This window comes from Heterodontus francisci, chromosome 1, assembly GCF_036365525.1.
Source record: "Heterodontus francisci isolate sHetFra1 chromosome 1, sHetFra1.hap1, whole genome shotgun sequence".
Lineage (NCBI taxonomy): Eukaryota > Metazoa > Chordata > Chondrichthyes > Heterodontiformes > Heterodontidae > Heterodontus > Heterodontus francisci.
Genome location: NC_090371.1, coordinates 253234168 through 253249464, shown reverse-complemented (window position 1 = coordinate 253249464; position 15297 = coordinate 253234168). Strand labels below are relative to the sequence as shown.

Genomic DNA, 15297 nt, shown 5'->3' with positions numbered 1-15297 from the left:
GTGTTTTACCTCCAATATAGAGGGATGCTTCAACTGACAGTGAATCTCCACTTCATTACGGACTCTCTGCACCATTCCCACTTTGTGCATGGCCTTTTTGTCAATCTGACAACAGAAAACCACTTGGATCAGGATATGCAGAATTGTTAATCAACAATGCTCATAAGGTTATCTATCCTCAGTCATTATGTAATCATTAAAGTATCAGCCTCACAAAAATAAAATTGCCATATTTCACAACTACTTCCAAATTACACTCAAGTGCTAAATTAGGGCTGTACAACATGTGGCCCGTGGGCCAGAATCCGACCCATGGATGTAAACTGTACCCGGGCCATTCCTCATCCTTGCCAGGGCTCCGTGACTGGAGATGAGAAATTTCCCATTGTCAGACCGGCTTTTTAAAGAAAATCTCAAGTCAGTTTCACAGCTGACAGAGGCAGGGGTACTGTAAAATCGGAGGATTCGTGCAGTTATACACAGTGAAACATGAGTGCTATCTAGAGAACAGCAGCATGGGCATGCTAGGGTTGGTTTTGCATTATCCTGTCCTAGAGGAAGGCAAGAAGGCTAATCCTCTTTTAGGAGTTGAAAACATTGGGGTAGAAAATCAAGGTCATATGTCACGTTATGACCAACACCCTAGGTACAAGAGGATGGGATTAGTTGGGTAGCCCCGGATTTGTTGGGAAAGGGAATGCTTTTGTTTTCCCGTATGATGTAACTGAAAATACAGCACCAACCTGCAGGTTCTCTTGGGATCAGGAAGGACCCATCCTGGTGACCCAGCAAGAGTACCCAACACATGGCATTTAAAGGAAATGTGGAATATTGTGTCACAACCACACACGGAGAATACCAGTACGAGGATCTGATCTATCCTATTCCAGATGGAATGTTTTGGTTTACCCCAGCTCAACTGGATATGTGGGTATTATTGATTCTTTATGCTCATGGACAGGTGAATATTACTGCAAGTGATGATTGGAAAGGACAGCTACAGGAGTATGTTGCTTGATTTGGGTAGAACTGTTAGAGGATTAATGCTTCCAATAAACATTTTTATACCCTTCAACAAAACAAGGAGGAAATGAAGGTAGAAATACCAGACATTGGTGACGATAGCCACTGGTGGGCCATTGCTCTTAGCCTGGAAAGACATTCTTGGGTACGAGTTATCTCTCTGTACAACAACCCATACATGGTTATTGTTGTATATCTGTTCTATGACCTACGCCATCAACGCAAATGTAGCAGAGCGGAACAGTGGGTGAAAATGTTACTGAAGGGACGGAATAAGGTGAATGGATTGGATTCGGAAGTGTAGTAATGTTCATGGGTGAAATTATACACTTAAGGGTGGATGCTGCAAGGCATTTTAATATTTCTGTTATGCTGCAAGGCATTTTTAATCTCTTAAGTATATACAGTACCCAGTTGTGATGTGGACCAGCGTGCGGAGCTCACCAGGTGGTATGAACATGGAATGCGGAGGACATCGGGGCAAAGGGAGAAGAATTCTGACTGAAGACATCAGTGCTAGGGCTCATTTTTTATTTTTTTTTATTTTATTTAGAGATACAGCACTGAAACAGGCTCTTCGGCCCGAGTCTGAGGCGACCATCAACCACCCATTTTTATACTAATCCTACATTAATCCCATATTCCCTATCACATCCCCACCATTCTCCTACCACCTACCTACACTAGGGGAAATTTACAGTGGCCAATTTACCTATCAACCTGCAAGTCTTTGGCTGTGGGAGGAAACTGGAGCACCTGGCGAAAACCCAAGCAGTCACAGGGAGAACTTGCAAACTCCACACAGGCAGTATCCAGAACTGAAGCCGGATCGCTGGAGCTGTGAGGCTGCAGTGCTAACCACTGCGCCACTGTGCCGCCCATATTGAACTTTTTAAAAATAAAGTTTTAACTGAACACACACACACTGATGTCAGGACATGCCATTAAGGTGGAGGCCCAGACACTCTGTCCACAACTTAACATGTTTCTGTCTGCCTTATAAAGATGCAGATATTACATCCATTGCTGGTATGCAACTGGAGACCCCCCCCACCGCTGAGAGCAGGAAATGATCACATGCATATGGTCTTGCCATAGAAATGTTACAGCACAGAAAGAGGCCATTCAGCCCATTGTCTGCACCAGCTGAAAAAGCTAGCTGCCCATTCTAATTCCACCTTCCAGCACCTGGCCCGTAGCCTTGCAGGTTAAAGCACTTCAGGTGCAGGTCCAGGTACCTTTTAAATGAGTTGAGGGTTTCTGCCTCCACCACTAACCCGAAGTGAGTTCCAGACATCCACCACCCTCTGGATGAAAAAGATTTTCCTCATGTCCCCTCTAATCCTACCAATCACCTTAAATTGGTGCCCCCTGGCAAATGACCTCTCCACTAAGGAAACAGATCCTTCCTGTCTACTCTATTTAGGCCCCTCATAATTTGTACACCTCAATTAAGTCATCCCTTAGCCTCCTCTGTTCTAAGGAGAACAACCCGAGCCTATCCAATTTTTCCTCATAGCTGCAATTTTCAAGCTCTGGCAACATTCTTGTAAATCTCCTCTGTACTCTCTCCAGAGCAATTTAGTCCTTCCTGTAATGTGGTGAACAGAACTGTATGCAATACTCCAGCTGTGGCCTAACCAGTGTTTTATACAGTTCCAGCATTACATCCTTGCTTTTGTATTCTATACCTCGGCCAATAAAGGAAAGCATTCCATATGCCTTCTTCACCACTATCTACCCATCTTGCCACCTTCAGGGACTTGTGGACATGCACTCCAAGGTCTCTCACTTCCTCTACCCCTCTCAATATCCTCCCTTTTATTGTGTATTCCCTTGCTTTGTTTGCCCTTCCCAAATGCATTACCTCACACTTTGGATTGAATTCCATTTGCCATTTTTCCACCCATCAATCAAACCATTGATATCAGTCTGGAGTCTACAGCTATCCTCTTCACTATCAACTACATAGACAATTTTTGAGTCATCTGCAAATTTCCCAATTATGCCTTCCACATTTAATTTCAAATCATTAACAAATACCACAAACAGCAAGGGAGCCAACACAGAGCCCTGTGAAACGCCACTGGAAACCGCTTTCCATTCGCAAAAACATCCGTGGACCTTTTGTTTCCTGTCACTGAGCCAATTTTAGATCCAACTAGCCACATTCCCCTGTATTCCACAGACTTCTACTTTTCTGACCAGTCTGCCATTTGAGACCTTACTAAAATCCATGTAGACAACATCTATAGACAACTTGCATAGCCATGGTGGGATTGATGAGGCACTGAAACCCAATTGGATGATCTGATTCAAAGTATTATCTTCTATATCAAGATACTGGGTCAGAAAGGTGTATAAAGCAACAGCCCACATGGACATTCTTGCTGCAGCCAGGAAAACCAGACTTGGTCAATCTCAGGAAGTCATACAACAGAATTTGTTCAGTAGACCCAACACCCGGGTCTAACTAAGCAACTGGTGTTGTGCGTATATACTGATGCTTAGAGGGTTAATAAAGGTTTATCACATATGTTGGAAATTGTATCCGATTGTAGGGGCCGAACCTTAGAGGGAAGTGATACCACCCACCCACCCCCCCCCACCCCCAACCCCGGTTTTAAAGCCTTACAGAATAATGGCAGCCGTTTTAAGAAAAGGGAGTGATACCCCAGGAAAATGACGGGTCAACTTATGAAGGTTAGGAAGTTTCAAAACAAACGTTTAATACATGCTCTGTTGGTATCGAGGTGACTGACTTCGCTTCTCTTTCAAACTTCGCCGCGAGCAGTATAATCGCTTTTATTTGCTTCTTGTATGGATTTTAATTCACCATGGTTATCAGATAAAAGAATGTTCAAAAACAATAAGCATGGATTAAAATTTTGCATAATTTGAACGCAGTAAGTATACCACTGTCATAGAAAGATTAAATAAGGTAGTTTAAAAAAAAACTGATGGTAAACTTACCATTTTTATCGCTACCTCCAGCCCAGTGCTCACAGATTTTGCTCTGTAAACGCATGCAAATGAACCCTTCCCCAAGAGGGTTAAAACCTTGAAGTCCTGTAAAATAAACATTTGAGAAGATAACATAGCTTCGTCGATTTTAGAAATATTGAACACTTTTGCCCTCAGCGATTACAAAACAACGATGCATTTGTAACGATTAAACTACGTGCAAAGAGCGAGTTTGAACGGCTCCTATTTTTCAAGTGCTCCATCCTGCTCACCTCGATAGCATTCTCGCCATCTGAAACTGACATTCTCACATTGCCGGAGACCCCACTCTTGCATTTCAAGATGATGTAATTCAACACTCGATCAAGCATTTTAGATCTACCAGCAGGAGCGCAGCCACTATCCGTTTAACTGCATTACCAGCCAGCTAACTATTAAGTGTGTTCAAAGACAAATGACTGAGTCATTAAAACGCAAGCCCGGCTTTATTCCCGCGTTAGAATTAAAATCAACGGCTTCTTATCGCCAGGCAACAGCCTTAAGTACGAGTTACGAGCTCTCCAAGATCTCACCAAACGAAACATCAACTGTCGTTATAGAATCTTTAATATGAAATATAAACTGCCGCCTTAACCAAAGGCCAAAATACAATTGTCATGTGCAATGCTTGGAATTAGAATTTGACTTGCCTTCAATTTCTCGTAAACCAACAAATATAACTGCGGAATTAAAAACGTTTATTATAGTAAGCTTTTATTGTAATCACTTTGTTTCTAATTAGCTGTCTGGTATTAAACTCCACAGTGTAAATGTAATTATATATATTATATGTACATACACACACATTTCAACATTAGCATTTTCTATATAAAATAATTTCCTTCATGTTAAAATTAACTTTTTTGAAAAAATCCTCACTTTTCCTGAAGTTATATTACATATGTTGTCTGCTCAGTGTAAACAAAATTTGCTGATACCAGTCGTAAATTTATCTTTGACTAGTTTGAATCTATGCCCACTCATCCTCCTCTGGCAATTTAATAAAGTAACATCCTAGATTTACCTTTTCTATTCTCTTAACTGAAACACCTTTATAAAAAAAATCACCTCTCATAACACCACCTTTCCAAGCTGAAAATCCCCAAAAATTTTTCACACGATTTTTGTCACTAGGGATCAGCCTTGTGATGAGTTTAAACCCCTCCAATCAGGTTTCCGCCCTGTTACAGCACCAAAACAGCTTTTATGCACATCACAAATGACATTCTATGTGACTGTGACAAAGGTAAACTTTCTTTCCTCATCCTTCTCGACCTGTCTGTAGTCTTTGACATGTTGACCACACCATCCTCCTCCAATGCCTCTCCACTGTCATCCAACTAGTGGGACTGCTCTCACCTGGTTCTATTCTCATCTATCTAATCGGAGCCAGAGAATCACTTGCAATGGCATTTCTTCCTGCTCCCACACCATTACCTCTGCGTCCTCCGAGGATCTATCCTTCTCCTATTTCTCAGCCATATGCTGCTACTCGGCGACATTAGTCTAAAGCACAATGCTAGTTTTCACACGCACGCCAATAACACCCAGCTCTGCCTTACCACCACCTCTCTTGACTCCTGTACTGTTTCTAAATTAGCTGACTGCTTATCTGACATCCAGTACTGGATGAGCAGAAATTTCTTTGAATTAAATGTTAAGACTGTTTTCAGTCTTTTCTCTCCGCTCCAAACTGTTTCCTAGCTACCGACTCCATCCCTCTCCCTGGCAGCAGTTTGAGATAAAACCTGCCTGTTCGTAATCTTGGTGTCACATTTGACCCCTGAATTGAACTTCTGACCACATATTCGTGCGATCACTACGTTTGCGCATTTCCACCTTTAACATCGCCCAAGTCCATCCATCTCAGCACACCTGCTGCTGAAACCTCATTCATGCCTTTGTTACCTTGAGACTTCATGATTCCAACGCACTCCTGGCTGGACTCGCACTTTCTACCCTCTGTAAATTTTAGGTCATCTAAAACTCTGCTGTCCGAGTCTTAATTCGCACTAAGTCCCGTTCCCCTGTCACTCCCATGCTCTCTAACCTATATTGGCTCCTGCTCAAGCAACGTCCTTATTTTAAAATTTTCATCTTTGTTTTCAAATCCCTCCATGGCCTCACCCCTCACCATCTCTCATCTCCTCCAGCCCCATAACCCTCAGAGATATCTGCCACAGAAACCCTCAACCATGCCTTTGTTACCTCTAGAGTTGACTATTCCAGTGCTCTCCTGGCCAGCCTCTGATGTTACAGCCAAAATAAACTTATTCTCGTCTAAATCTCTGCTGCTTGTATCTTAGCTTGCACCAAGGCTCAATCAACCAACACCCCTGTGCTCACTGACCTGCACTGGCTCCTGGTTAAACAATGCCTCGATTTTAAAATTTGCATTTTTGTTTTCAAATACATTCATTCCCTGGCACCTCCTGTTGTATGATTACCTTTAAACTAAGTACCAGAATGCAGTCATGTGACTACCAGCCAGTGTCACTGCAACTGTAACACCCAGAGTAAGGTTCTGTAAATAGTTAGCTCTGTACTGTATGTAATAGTTAGCTGTAATAAACCTGTTTGAGATCTTCAACCAACTGGACTCCACACATCTCATTTATGTTGCATCAAACAACATAAAGAACACATTACATCTCCCTATGTCAGGAATCTCCTCGAGCCATACAAATTTCTGAGATATCTGTGCTCCTCCAATTCCAGCCTCGTGAACGTCCCCGATTTTAATCACTCCTCCATTAGTGGCCATGCCTTCAGCTACCTAGGCCCTAAACTCGAATTCCCTCTCTAAACCTTTGCCTCTCTACCTCACTTTCCTTCTTTTAAATGCTCCTTAAAGCCTACCTCTATGACCAAGCTTTTGGTCATCTGACTTAATATCCCCTTATGTGGCATGGTGTCATATTTTGTTTTATACGCTCCTATGAAGCGCCTTGGGATACTTATTATGTTAAAGGCACTATACAAATAGAAGTTGTTGTGATTCTTAGTTGCAGTCCCTCGATGGTTTAAATGTCTTCATTGTGTCTCAGGGATCAGATCAAGATATGTCCTGACCAGAGCATTATAGATTTTGTTCGTTACTTCTTCAGAATTGTGTTCCACTCTTATGTAGTTCAAGATGTTAATTGAATCATAATTCATTGATGCTCTGTATTGATTGGACACATTGTACATTGAATCTACCAGTACTCCTTGGTATCCTTCAGCTCCATCTTAAGCTAATTCAATGCCAATCATTCTCAAGTAGTACATGCACTACTTACCTTTTCTTTTTGTGTCCATACATTAGATTTGTCTACATTAAATTTAACCTGCCATTACTCTGTCCACTTATTTTATACAACTCACTAATTCCAAGCTACTACTTCCCATTATACTGACCATCCTTGTTTAAATTGCACTGAGTCCTCAAAGCCAAGTCATTTATGTAACTTAGATATAGTAGCAGCCCCAAATCCAAAGGATCCAGACTCCGTGTTGCCCTCACCTCAAAAAGCTCCTCTGATGAATATTTATTTTCAACCCACCAGTCAATTTCTCATCAATTCCCAGTTTAAAGAGCTTTTCATGTGGAACTTTTATGATTTTTCTTTTGGGTGAATCAGCCTTCCTCATCCCTAACTATCCTGTGAAAATTAACAAATCTTTCAACATAAAGACAGATTGCTCTGTGAATGAAATGTATATTCATATAGCAGATACCAGTAATATTAGATTATGTATGACTTGTGCTATAGAACCGAACCTCAACATGCATTCAAACCACTCTATGGAGTCTGACCTCTTATCTCAGACATAGGAGGTAACAGATGTGACAGTCTCACCATTACATTGATTAGTCCAGTGATATGGAAGGAAACAAATCTCAGCTGAGCGAAGGATAAGCTAGACCAATTACCTTGAATTGGAAAACATTAGCACAAAATATTTTCCACAGCCTGAAGCTACCAGCATTGTACATTTTGCTGAGACACATTTCAATACATATCTTTCTTTGGATGAAGTTTGAGCAGCAATTGCTGGTATTTTAAGATCAGATCTGCATTTTGCTTACAACTTGAATTAATAAAACACCTTTAACATAGGATAATTGAAATATAGTGAGACAGTCAATCATAAACAGGATAATTTGCATACAGTGGCAATATCACTTAGAATGAGCAAGCTGTTAAGTGAGCCATCTTTTTTAGTCCCCAAATCCCTAACAATTCATTATTGGATTTTTTTTTTTTTTGCATGCACTAAAACAGAAGTACAAATGAGGTGGTGGCCAGAAAAAGCTAAGGATTTATTTTTCGTAGAGAATATCTTGAGGGGTAGGGCAGGGTAATTCTTCAAACGCAAGAGATTTTGAGAGGGCTGAGTTTCTACTAACCAGGGCATTCAATTAAAACTGGTAAGGATACAATTCTGTGACTGCTTTACGCCAGGTAGCTATTCAACTTCTGGGAAATATGGCACAACAGTTGAGATCTACTGGGCATCCTGGGCCATATGGGAACTAGAGGGCACTTATTGTGTCTGAACAACCACATGCACAGGAAGTGCCTCCCTGAAATCAGGGTTTATGAACTTAAGGAGTGGCTGCTGTCACTACAGTGCATATAGGAAGTTGGAAGCTTTATGGATCACACGTTTCAAAAGAGAGTTCAGGAGGAGAGCGAGTTGGTGGTCAATCAACATCTGGTTTTCTGTGCTGAATACTGGGCGACAACAACTTAGGAGAGTGCCATTGATAGTAAATCCAAGGCACCATGGGCAAATGACTGCACAGGGGCACAGAAGTGTAACAATGCAGTAGTCATTAGAGGTTTGATAATCAGGGAGATAAACAGGCTTTTCTGCAACCACAATTGAGAGTCTCGCATCCCCGGTGCCTGGGTAGAGGATGTCAAGGAATGAGTGAAGAACATTCTACATCAGGAAGTGGTTCAGCCAGAATTCGTGGTCCAAGATGGACACGTTGCTGGAATCAATGTCTTCATAGGAAGATTACCTGTGGGGAGGGGTTAAACTAGTTTGTTACGCATAAAGGGAGCCAGGATGAAGTAGCAGAGAGAAACAAGGTGCAGAGATTATTAGGATTGGGAGAGGTAAACAGCATGAGAATAAATAGTCCAGAAAGAGGAGCGATCAGATAGGGGAAAAATGCAAATCAGACAAAGGAAGGTTTGGAGTGCATGTGGGTAAATGCAAGGTGCGAGACAAATCGGTTGGTAAGCAGCAGTTGCCACGCAGGGTTATGATATATAGTGAAATTTGTATAAAACAGACACCTACAAAAAAAGGGGCAGCTGACGTCAATTACTTAGGTGTCTGTAACTTACAGGTTTCACTGTAGCGCCCATAACAGAGACATGGCTCAAACAAAGACAGGAATGCAACCTTAACATTCTTGGCTACAATTTATTTAGGAGGGAAAGCTAAAATAAAAGGATGGAATGGGGGGTGGGGGAAGCGGAAAGAGAGAGAGGCAGGAGTGAGTGGCAGTATTAACAGATATCAGAGATATTATTGGTTAGAACTAAAAAGCTGAACAGGTACCATTACACCACTGGTTGTATACTATAGACCAGCAAATAGCAGAAGGGAGATGGAGAACAAAATCTGCAAGAAAGTTAAAGAATATTAATAATGGGGAACTTCAATTATCCTAAAATAGAATGGAGGGAAAGAACATTTTAAAGGGTAAGGATGGGAAAGAATTCCTGAAATGCATACACAAGAACTTTCTTAATTAGTATGTTACCAGCCAACGAGGAACAAAGCAGTGCTGGACATGGCTCTGAGGAATGAAAGGCATCTGGGAAGGCGATCATAATATTACATTTAGAGTAATTATGGAAAAGGACAAGAAACAAAGGTGAAGATACTCAACTGGAAGAGGGGGAAATTTCAGTGAGTTGAAAAGGGGTGTATTGGAATCAAAAATTAGCAGTTACATCAGTAACTGAAAAATGGGATGCTTTCAGGGAGGAGTGTGTTTGGGGACGGACTAAAGACATTTGAATGAAGGGGAATGGAAGAGCATCCAAAGCTACAGTTTCCTTGATGACTAAAAAAAAAAAAGATTAAAATTAAACAGAAAAAGAAGGCTTAGGATAAATGTCAAGCTCAGGGTAGAGTCATACAGTAGAAAATCAAGCACAATGCATTAAGAGTAGAGGAGAGATGAAAAAGGAAATGAGGGGTGAAGAAATTATAGAATAGATTAACACGTAGAATAAAAGGATAGATATAAAGAAAGGTTGGGGCTTATTGGAGACTAAAAAGGAAACTTATTATAGTAGCAGAGGGCACGGCTGAAGTACCGAACGGAGTACAATGCATGCATCCACACTCTTGCCTGTAGGAGTCCCTATTCAAAAGTGCTGGAGACAACTTATAGCATGCCAAATGTGATCAACAAATTAACAAAGATCAGAAATCAAACCTGAGGCTTGAGAGTCTGTGACTTACTACATGAGCCAGTGTGTTTGCCTGCTTGGCCATCTTGTGGACTGGCACAGAGAGCCAATCTCTTTGCAACCACTTTACTTTAGCAGCCATGGGGTCAGATGTTAGACTGCTCTGTTCCTTGCCTGCAGGCACATGCTTTGGGTTTATTTTCCCTTTGTTTTTGCCCGTCACTTCTTAGGCCCAATCCCTCTTCAACTTTGTCAAGGGTTACAAATGAGTTGAGTTCATTCTGAGCCTTCATAAAGCCTTTTGAAATTTTTGTTTCCCTATTTAACACTCCCGATTAACTGCCTCCTTTTATTGCTCTGACCATTTGTCCAATCTGCAAATGAACTTCAGAATGGAGGCAAACAGCACACTTCCACATGCGTTTGTCTAAAACCAAATAATAGCCATTTCAGTGAGTTATTGCTCAGTAAAACCTTCTATGAACTTCCAATTTTTATCCAACCTTTTACTTTACTTTGAGATTTTGCATCTTACCACATCAACAATCACTATTGCAAAGTATTTCCCTAATAGTTTAAGAGAGGGGGACAAATGCTTGATAACATGATTAGTGAACATAATATAATAAGGTTTACGACCTTCTCAATCTTAAACATGACAAAGACCAAAGTAATAAATTGAAAAGATTTTTCAAAGATGAGAATGAAACAAGGGAAAATATTTACTGACCAACACAGAAATAGAACACATTTAAAACAGTGATCAGTAGAATCCAGGAAAAATGTATTCCACTAAAAAGCAAGAACTAGCCAGTAATGACACATCACAAATTTACATCAATAAAAAACTAAGGGCATAATGCAAAAGAAAGACAGCATACACTGACTATGTGGGCAAAAATGAGAGGCTGACAAAAGGGAATATGAAAAGATTAGTGAAGAAGTCAAAAAAAGGTAAAGAGAAACTGGAAAATTATCAAGAAATTTAAAAGAAATAGTAATCTACAGACACAACTAACAAAAAAATCAAGATCAGGATACTAAGGGGCACAAGCACACACAATAAACTCAAATAATGACAGCGAAATGGCAGAAAAATCAATTACTTTGAGTGTTTACCAAGAAGACTTAATAGGGGGGATATGACATTAGAACAAGAGATCAAAAAATATATCAAGATACTTAAGGTAGAAAGCAGGGAGATGATTGATAAACTAATCAAACTTAGAAAGAATAAAACCTGATCCAGATGGATTACATCGGCACATATTAAAAATAGCAGAGGCACTATTACATGTACATAAAAATTCATTAGAAAAGGGAATGGTGCTACAGGACTGGCAGACAGTTAATGGGATTCCTATATTTAAAAGGGAGAAAATGTTCAGGGAACTATAGACCAATTAGCTTAGCATCGCTGGTAGGAGTGGAATCCTTACTCAGATCCAATCGGAAAAAAATCTGGAAACTAAAAATATAATTAAGAATAGCAGCACAGATTTCAAAAGGGAAGGTCATGTTTGACCAACCTTATTGAATTCTTTGAAGTAGCAAGGAGTAAACAAGGATAATGCCGTAGACATAATATATTTGGATTTTTAAAAGGCCTTCAATAAGGTACTGCATAGTGGACTCATGATTAAGGTCAGCACATATGGAGTCAGGTGACAAGCAGAACAGATAGCAGTTGGCTACTAAACAGAAAACAATAGGTGTCAAAGGTAGTTACTCAGAATGGCAAAATATGAGAAAGAGCATTCCATAAGAATTGGAGTTTGGACTGCTGTTGCTCACAATTTACATAAACAATTCGGACTCAGGAATTGGATGCACAATTTTAAAATCTGTGGACCACACCAAATTGAGGAGGACGGAGAGAAAATACGGGAAGACATTAATAAATTTGCAGAATGGGCATGTAATTGGCAAATGAACTTCAATATAGTAAAGTGTAAGATGGAACATTTGGGTAGAAAGAATAAGGAGGACACATAATCCTTGGAAAATAAGGGTTTAAACGGGGTAGAGGAGAAGAGGTATCTGGGCATACAGATACACAAGTCACTAAAAGTAGCCACAGGTTAATAAGGCCATAAAAAAAAGCAAACAAAGCAATGGGGTTCATTAACAAAACGATAGAATTGTAAAGCAGAGAAGTTAAGTTAGTTATATATAACCTAGGTTAGACAACACTTGGGGTACTGTGAACAGCTACGGATTTCTATATTGTACAAAGGATATAGAGGCACTGGAGAAGCTGCAAAAAAGATTTATTAGAATGATACCAGAACTGAGAGGTTATATTTAGCAGCAAAGATTGTTCAGCTTGGGGCTCTTCTCAAGCAGAGAGAAGACAGAGGTGTAAAAATAGAGGCTTCGAGGATAATTAGAGGGATTAGGCATTGCAAGACTTAAAATGACCTTAAGCTTTTTTGCGTCATTGTGGTCAGGACCGTGAGGATCCACCTAAACATTTTGTTCTGCTCAGTATGATGGGCAGGATGTGACGAGTGGAGTCCTGCAGGAGTCTGTGCTGGGGCCTCAACGTTTTACAATTTATATCAATGACTTAGATGAGGGGAGTGATGGCATGGTAGCAAAATTTGCAGATGAGACAAAGATAGGTAGGAAAGTATGTTGCGAAGAGGGCACAAGAAGGTTGCAGAGCGATATAGATAGGTTGAGTGAGTGGGCAAAAATCTGGCAGATGGAGTATAATGTGGGAAACTGTGAAGGCATTCACTTTGGCAGGAACAATAAAAAAGCAGAGTATTACTTAGACGGAGAACGACTACAGAATTCTGAGGTGCAGAGGGATCTAGGTGTTCTAGTGCATAAGTCACAAAATATTAGTATGCAGGTACAGCAAGTAATAATGAAGGCTAATGGAATACTATCCTTGATCACAAGAGGAATATTGTGCGCAGTTTTGGTCTCCTTATTGAAGGAAGGATGTAAATGTGTTGGAGGCAGTTCAGAGGAGGTTTACTAGATTGATACCTGGAATGACAGGGTTATCTTATGAGGAAAGGTTGGACAGAATGGGCTTGTTTTCACTGGAGGTTAGAAGAGTGAGGGAGACTTGATTGAAGTATATAAGATCCTGAACATTCTTGACGAGGTGGATGTGGAAAGGACATTTCCTCTTGTGGGCGAGTCCAGAACAAGGGGGCACTATTTTAAAATCAGGGGTCCCTTTTAGGACAGAGATGAGGAGAAATCTTTTCTCAGAGGGTTGTGTGACTTTGACATTGCCTCAGAAGGTGGTAGAGGTGGGGTCATGGAATATTTTTAAGGCAGAGGTAGATAGATTGTTGTTAGGCAAGGGAATCAAATGTTATCGCGGGTAGATGGGAGTGTGGAATTCGAGACACAAACAGATCAGCCATGATCTTATTGAATAACAGAGCAGGCTCGAGGCACTGAATGGCCTACATCTGCTCCTAATTCGTATGCTCAAAGAGTTGCTAAACCAATTGTTTCCCTATCAAGGGCTCAAACCTACACTAGCCAGTTGTCTAATGAAATAAGGTGGTGGAATGGCTAGCTCTAACACTTGTTATTGCAAACTCAGTAATACTGGAGTCATGAAGGTCTCTTGTACTTTGGGGTTCTGTTGATTAATCAACAAGTGATCAGGCTCATTCATTGATACTGGAGAGATAATCCTGTCTTTGAAGATTGGAATTTCTCCCATTCAGCTCCAGGACTTTGCCAAGAGGTAGGCCTTCAGGCTGGTAGGCTATGGTTCTTTATCAGTATACAATAGTGAATTTGTTTTGGTATTACACCAGCAAGCAAGCAGCACCAGTTCAAGTCGCACAACTAAATTCAATAAATGTGGTGAGCGTATTCTGGGATGACGCTCGAGGAGAGAAAAAAAAAACTAGAAATTACTAGATTGTCATAAAAACCAGACAGATTCAGTACTGCCTTATTAAGAATTTGTACCAATGGCCTACATCTCAAGTCAGTCCACACTACCTGGCTTTCTTCTGAAATGACATAACAAGGCATTCAGATATTTAAAAAAAAAAATCAACATTACGATCTCAAGGCAACTAGGGATGGATAAATGTTGTCAATCTTTACACAAACTCTCTGGAATTAACTGAGAGACTGGTTATTCCTGACTGGTTACATTGAGCAACTTGTGTGAATTTCTTGCTAACTTGGTTTGAATACTTGGCTTCCGGGAGCATCAGACACCCTTTGTGTTACAAAACAAACCACGTTGGAGCCTTGTCAGAGGCAGAACCATTGGTAGCTGGTCACCCAAAATACGCTCATTAAAACAAACTCACAACACCACAGGCCCAGCCGCCAACAACTGGTGAAGGGACGGAGCCCAGCGCATCTGGACTGATTCTGCGTATGGTACTACAACTCTCATTAGCAACCATAGTCTACGTAAACATTGTCTCTACCTTTATCTTCTCGCCAATGCAGACGGTCGCCATGCCGTTTGGTGACCGTCTCCGCCGTGCCCCCGCAGGGCGCTAGCTCACTGCTGCACCGCGCACTGCCTCACAAACACCGTCTCCCAAAAGCCGCCGCACAATCTCTCCATTTTTTGAAAAATCCGCCGTTTACACCCAAAACGAGGCTCTGATGACGTCATTGATACCCGCGCCTCCGGGCGGAGAATGAAAATACAGCAAGCAAACATTTAATAATTTCTAATTTCTAAAATAAGAAATGACGGTAATACTTATTATGATATATTAAAAATCATGCTTTAACGCAAACATTTCAAAAGTATTTGTGACTATTATATCACGTGACTTCCATGCCAGGTACAGCGCATGTGTAGCATGATTTGTTGTTGTGGTTTGTGTGGTGTTTA

General features: G+C 40.8%; 1 protein-coding gene across 1 annotated transcript in view; it reads right to left on the bottom strand.

Moving 5' to 3' along the window:
• plk4 (polo-like kinase 4 (Drosophila)) overlaps positions 1–15028 on the bottom strand; it is a 64478-nt gene extending 49450 nt beyond the window's left edge. The window contains exons 1-3 of the mRNA XM_068024303.1: positions 14879–15028; positions 3997–4092; positions 10–105 (exon numbers count right to left, since the gene is read on the bottom strand). Coding sequence (XP_067880404.1) covers positions 10–105; positions 3997–4092; positions 14879–14911 — 225 coding nt within the window. The 5' untranslated portion in view covers positions 14912–15028. The remainder of the gene's footprint in view (positions 1–9; positions 106–3996; positions 4093–14878) is intronic.
• Between the last annotated feature and the right edge of the window lie 269 nt (positions 15029–15297).